The following is a 6,635-nucleotide window of genomic DNA, read 5'->3' as shown; positions in this document are numbered from 1 at the left end:
TTCATAAGGTAAAAAACCAAGGGAAAGATTCAGTGTCTTGGGGGAGAAAAACACAGACCAAACACAATAAATAAGAATTTAAGCATCACCAAGAGCCACAGACGCGAGAGGATTGATGAGGATGTTTTCTTACTGGGCTGATAGCTCCAGTCGGCTTGTGGTCTCTATGGTTGTAAGCTGGTTAAAGTTTTTGAGACTTGCTTTGCTAATTGTGTCCAGGCATTGCGCAAAGCCCCTAAGACTGATCTAATGAGTACCAATCTGTCCGTGACTGCGTGGCTCAGACCTTTCTTGCTGATTACTGTCCCTCTAAAAATAACCACCAGGTCTAAGGCAATTAGTTCTAATATAACTGCTACCACATCAGCATAACTCTGTGACACTCGTCAAGCAACACAACAAAGCACCTCTGACACAGGAGACGTCACTTTCAATAGAAACGACGAGAGAGAAGGAGTAAATCGGTGACGCTAATTATGGAAGAGCATAACATTGGTATTAACACCTGTCACCATCTGTCTACTGTACACAGTCAACCTGCAATTATACTTAGTGGCTTTGATTGGAGTGCTGTGAAGCTGCGTTAGCCCAAGGGAGGCGTTCATCCACGATGAGCCAAAACCCAGGATCTAATTAATATCAACTGTCCACTAATCAGCTGATTCTCATACACACCGAAGCCAAACCAACAACAGATGTGACCTTATGGCCCGCACGCCTGCCAAGCATCGCACTCATACGCAGGTCTATTTGTGTTTGTTGGTGTGTATCACTAACACACTGTGGTACCGTGTGTGTGAGCCGTAAGACTGCAGTTGGACAGCTTTCATTGGCAGTCGCACAAAGCTCTGTTAAGTGAAGATGTGTGTACAGGCCAGTCGGGGTCAAAGCAGACCACAGATGCAAGCAAAAGAAGAGGCTTCCAGCATTTCTCATCCCTCAAAACTGTACGTTCCATCGAAAAGTTTCACATTTAGTCACCAACCTTGGACAGATAATGGGGTGTCAGTGCACTACATGTGGCTCGTCCTCCTCCTGCATGGTGACTACAAGTCCTGATTCCTGCACACGCTCCCTGAAGATGAAAAATTTGCTTCAATTTTATGACATCCTCAAATTTAAAGTCATTGCTATTACTTTAGCATTTCAGTTGGATTTTGACTCCTAAGCCCGTGTAACAAGAAGCGCTAACAACACTTATATACCACACAGAGGCTCAGGCCTGTTTGGTAATCTGTCATCATGGTCTACTCTCGCACTGCAATACAATAAACTACTAGCAGTTACACGTATATCTTGAAAAGACAGCCTTCTAAACCACTTAGCTTAAGCATATCTAGGCAGTATTATCCCATTCAAAAAGGGCCGCACACCAACGACAGCCTAATGAGGGTCGAACAGATCAGGAGATGTTGGCAGCACGAAGTACTGACCCTGATGGCTTAGTGGGGTTAAAAGACCCGGGGAGGTAAATACATTACCGTGCTAAGTGGTCCAATGACATGTACCAAGTTTTGACAAGGTGCAGGTAAATTCCTGGTACGCCAATTATGTGTAATTATGTGTGTGTGTGCACCACGTGTGTAAACTTTACATCAAGATAACGGTCATGTTTAGTGATGTTTCATTATGTTTCTCAGCTAGGTATGCTGCACGTCTCCCTCAGAACAGAATTAGAAGCTTTTCATTATAAAGTTCTGTAAAGTTTGGGATTAATGAGTCAAACCTTTTAAAAGTATTACTCTCTTATATCATTGTGTTTGTCACAGTAGGAAGGTGCATCTCTCTCTCTGCTGGTCTTCTGTTGGTAGCCACAGCTTCTTGTGCCGTTGTTTCTCTATGACATCGGGTAACCAAGTCTGTTTAGGGTCAGGATCTGTTTCCACTTTATATCTCTGACAGTTTGTCAGTTAGTCATGGTTTAGGGCCAGATGGCGACGGATTTTTTTTCAGTTCCTCTAATGTTCCAGATAAGCATCTTGATGGATGGATGATAGATAGATGACATCTGACCAGTAAGACCAGCTGAAAAAAGGGACATTTTAGGGGTTCAGCTCCAGAGTTTATAGTGCCTACAATTGTTGGAGCTGAATCTCAGTCTATCAGAAATTAAACTATGTGTGAGATAGCTCCTGCGCATTCGTTTAATGAAGCAATAGGAGATGATATTTAGGTCTCACTCAATGTATTTATTTATCAGATAGTTGCATAAGCATACAGAGCTCTGGATCAAACTTCTCACCAACAAAGTTAATGTCAGAGCACAAAGTCTGACTGCCTGCCTCTCCCTGATCCAGTGTACTTATACTATTACATGAGATTGTGCACAGAATGTGTTGCAGTGAGCTGATTGGCTCCTCCGTGTCCCTGGGCCTTCTTCCACCATCTCGTAGCTGCAGAAACTTACCACTGAGCACCCAACTGCTGAGCACCCTCAGTTTCTCCCTCCTGCAGATACCTGCTTGTGACAGAGAAAGATATACACAAACCACCAAATCCTGTTTCTGCCTATGTTTTCTCATGCTGCAATTGTTTATCAATTATGCTGATTATGCCTTAAGATAATAACAAGAGATTAAGATAATAATAAGAGATGATCAAAACATGAATATAAAATATATGATCCTAACACGATCTCAGTGCATCTTGGAGACTTGATTTGAGAAATAACTATAGTTTAAGTGTTTTTTTTATTTGTTGAAAATTCTGCCTTGCATGCATAGGTTGGTGCTTGTCTTTGGATGTTTAATATGGACCTTTAGAAGTCTGCATGCGGGGCCTCTGTAGGATGCTTGTCCCATCTAGTGCAGATGACAGAGTGCGACTCACTGCTTCCACCAGCTGGTAGAAGTTATTAACTCATTGTGTTGCAGCATCATCTGTAGAACTACACTGTCTACAGAAAACAAACATATATTTTTAAATACTGAATAGACTCTATTATATCCAGACTATGGTACTTAACTATTTTCACTGTTGTTTAATTTCCGATTAATTAATGTTTTTTTAAATTCATTCTTGCATGATTGAACAAGGGGCAAGCTGCAAGGTGATCAGTGGTTAGGAACAGCGCCTCGCAGCAAGAAGGTCGCTGGTTCGTGTCCTGCTGAGGACACCCGGGATCTTTCTGCGTGGAGTCTCCATGTTCTCCCCGTGCAGCGTGGGTTCTTTCCAGGTTCTCCTGCTTCCTCCCACAGTCCAGAAACATGTTGAGGTTAATTGGTGATTCTAAATTACTACGGATAATTTAGAATCACCCGTAGGTGTGAATGTGAGTGTCTCTTAGTGTAGCCCTGTGATAGACTGGTTACCTGTCCAGGTGAACCTGCCTTCACCCTGAGTCAGCCGGGATAGACTCCAGCCCCCCATGACCCTAGTGAGGATTATCCATTATAGATAATGGATGGATGATTGAACACACCAGACGTGGGCAGCTTCACAAGGCCAAATGATTATCTCTGTTGCACATAATAAGGATTAAATAAATAGAAAGGGAATTGCAAACTTGTGTGATTGGGAAATCATGTCCTCCATACCAGTGACTCTAGACAATCCTTGCACACAGTGTCAGTCCAGGTGGTGATGAGATCTGAGCACTGTATGTATTTAATCTGCTTTGCAAACAGGATTATTGTCCAGTCTAGAAACTCAAGGCCGATATATGTTTCATACACTTACTATCAGAGTCTTCTTATTTTTTTATAGCCATGGTGGCTTTTTTGCTCCATCAGTAACATTCACTAAAATCCAGCTGACTGAGGAGAGTCCCCACCTCACTAATTGTATTATACATTTTTAAACACTTTATTGCAATACTCCCACAATGCTTAAATGGCTCTCCTTATACTTGGTCAAACATCTTATGTGATTCATCAGTTAGTGTTGTTGTTCAGCAGGCTCCCCAGCACTTGTCATATGTCTGGTATGAAATGTGGTTCCAGTCTGATTAAAGGTGGTGTCCAGTGGTGGGCTGTCACTTACTGACAGCTAGCCGCTAACAGCTAGTACAGCTAACTAGAGGAACAGTAACGCTGGTTTAACTAAATGAATGGTGTCTTAGCGTAGCTGAACTTTTAGCACAAGTGCCCGGCGTTGGCTGCCCGCATGACACAAACTTTAAGGACTTTAATTCCGTTCACTTCATGGTAAGCAATCGTTTCTGACACTAATAAACGTGTTCCGATAAGGACTGCCGGGGCTTCTCTGTAAGCAAAACAGGCAGCTAGCTAAGCTAACGTTAGCATACTGTTAGCATAGACAAATGCTGACTTAACTTCATATAGTTATGTTTATTTTTTAATAATATCCGTTATGTGTTGGATTTGGAAACCGTATGTCGTAACCATGTCGAAGGAAAAGAGAAGTAGCGAAACACTGTATGATGGTAACGTGTTGTAGCTAACGTTGCTAACGTTTAATTAATGTACCGGCAGCTGTTTATGATTTAAATTGTCTGTACTGGTGGTGTGTTGCTTAAATTTCACGTTTTGTTTGTCACTAGTCTAAAAAATGCTAACACCTGTTTTTTTGATAGGTTGAAACATATTCTTGAGTTAAAAAATGGTTTTAGCGCTTCGGCTAATTTGGGCATACTAACTTCAGCAGGCCAAAGACAAACCAGCGGCTTTCCTGATTTTCGAAGCGCCGGCGGAGACCCAGTTCGGGGCTGAAGTGCCACCCATCTCCCCGCCTCTTTGAACCTGGAAGAGCAACGCCTCCTTGTGACTAATATCCAACATGACAGGTGAGTCACATCACACTCTTCTACTCTTGCTCCATCACTGCCCAGAGAGATGATTCTGGTCCTGCAAAAGTTGAACAGAACAAGAAGAAGAACCCAGAAAGTTATTTAAAATTATACCAGATTTCATAACAAAGTACTGCTAACAGAGAAAAGTAGCGTGTTTTGTGGGAGAAGCTTTGCACAAGTGTTCAGGTGTGTGTGTGTGGAGGTGATGAACTTACGCAGGAATCACCCAGCAGACATTTGGCCTGTGAAGACATCTGCTGACATCCATGGCTGCATTCCTTGAACTTCAAGCCCACTGACTGAATAGCTGTCCCATAGTGCCCCTGTTTCCCTGCTTCTCTCCACCCTCCTCACTCTGCCTCTCTCTCTGTTGCCCAGTGAGAGGCTTCGGGTGGATAGTGAGGTCCATTGTGTCAGTGAGATGTTTATTAATGAGAGAGACGCACACAGAGCTCAGAGCTGCTGTTGAAGGACTAATCTCTAATCTCTTCGTTAATGCGGACAACCTGCCTCTGTACTAACATAAATTACTAAGAAGCCTCGAGACTGGGACGTACGAGTTGATGTTCAGCAGGTGCTCGTGGTGGATCTGTGAGTTGATTGAGAAGCAGAAGTTGGCTTTTCTGTTCCGACTTGACTGGGAAACAAGTGGATGTTTGTGTGTGGATGTGTGTTGGATTAATTGCAGCCAAACTCGGTAGTCGTGGTCGTCGGTAAGCTTAATTTTTGGTAGTTTGTTTGAATAACCTGGTTATTTTATGTTTTTGTAGTTTGCCAGTTGTAGGGTTTGGCTATTGTTTTTGGCTTTGGTTAAGAAGGTTTCCATGTCTATGAAAGGAGTAGTGTGTGTCTGAGTGTGTGCGTGCTTGTTGCCTGCCATGCCCTTGCCTGCGCCTGATGTCCCAGCCTCTCAGAGGCTGGCACTGGACTGTCGTACCCTTCTGGACCATCGCATTGGCAAGGGTAAGTGACAACACCACCTCCTCTGTTCTCTCTCTGGCCCTTCTCAGTTTCAAAGTGACACAGACAGAGAACTCTTTCATTGAAAACTTACTTTCTTAAAGATGGCTGCATGAAGCCTGATGAAAAATAAGTCGGACTGCATGTGGAAGCTGCTATTTGGGCTCGACTCCCTGTCTTATAAAGTTGATTTAGCTTGTTTCATAGTTTGTTTTTCAAAAAAATAGGATACAAGGAAAGAAACAGTGGTTGTGAGTGTTGCACAGTGTCGTTTAATCAAAGGGAAATTGGATTTATTTTTAGCCTGGGGCATCCTATTGGTTTTAGCCTCTTTAGGTTTTAGGGTTAATGTTTCCTCAATGCAGGAAAAACTCATAATAAAATGCTTTCTGTTGGATTTTGTGAAAGCAATATTTGTTTGTCCATCAGAAAGCAATGCAAGTGCTCGACATAGAATATCTGAAAATTGATGCCATCCGAGAGAAACAAAAGAAATTCAGAGTAAGTGTAAGGATGCATTCGCTTGAAGAGATTTAATAAAGTATCTCAGTGAAAATCAGTGGGCTGTTGTTATTCTGTACCAGGCTGTCGTCTAAAGAACAACATCTGTGTCTGAGTCTGAAACTGAAATAATTTCATGATATCGTCGTCCTACTCAGAGAAATTTGACACTATCTAGAGAAATGAATCGCCGCCGTCGTCACTTAATTGAACCAGTCCTGATGTAGTCCACTCTCTTTTTCTTGTTCAATCAATGGCAGCTAAGTACTTTGGGTAATTGCAAAACCGAGCTTGATAATGGTTCTTGGCTTTCTCACCCCCTTTGAGCTGGTGCTGCTGTTTCCAAGTTGGACTGCTGTGTGTTTTTAAATGCTGATAGTCAGCTTTGAAAATCTGTGAGATATTCTACGCTAATATTTTAAAA

General features: G+C 42.5%; 1 protein-coding gene across 3 annotated transcripts in view; it reads left to right on the top strand.

Moving 5' to 3' along the window:
• The first annotated feature begins 3,375 nt into the window (after window positions 1-3,375).
• Window positions 3,376-6,635, top strand: part of LOC103360987 (protein EFR3 homolog B) — a 32,762-nt gene continuing 29,502 nt past the window's right edge. Inside the window, exons 1-2 of one of the 3 annotated variants that reach the window (XM_008286945.1) lie at window positions 3,376-4,145; window positions 4,606-4,744. In XM_008286945.1, the coding sequence (XP_008285167.1) occupies window positions 4,738-4,744 (7 nt within the window). In that variant the 5' untranslated portion in view covers window positions 3,376-4,145; window positions 4,606-4,737. Of the gene's footprint in view, window positions 4,146-4,602; window positions 4,745-5,226; window positions 5,714-6,635 lie in introns of those variants that run through there. The other 2 variants (XM_008286944.1, XM_008286943.1) reach the window with 2 other exon arrangements.

This window comes from Stegastes partitus, unplaced genomic scaffold, assembly GCF_000690725.1.
Source record: "Stegastes partitus isolate 25-593 unplaced genomic scaffold, Stegastes_partitus-1.0.2 Scaffold478, whole genome shotgun sequence".
NCBI classification, from domain to species: Eukaryota; Metazoa; Chordata; class Actinopteri; family Pomacentridae; genus Stegastes; species Stegastes partitus.
This window is presented reverse-complemented; position numbering and strand designations above follow the sequence as displayed.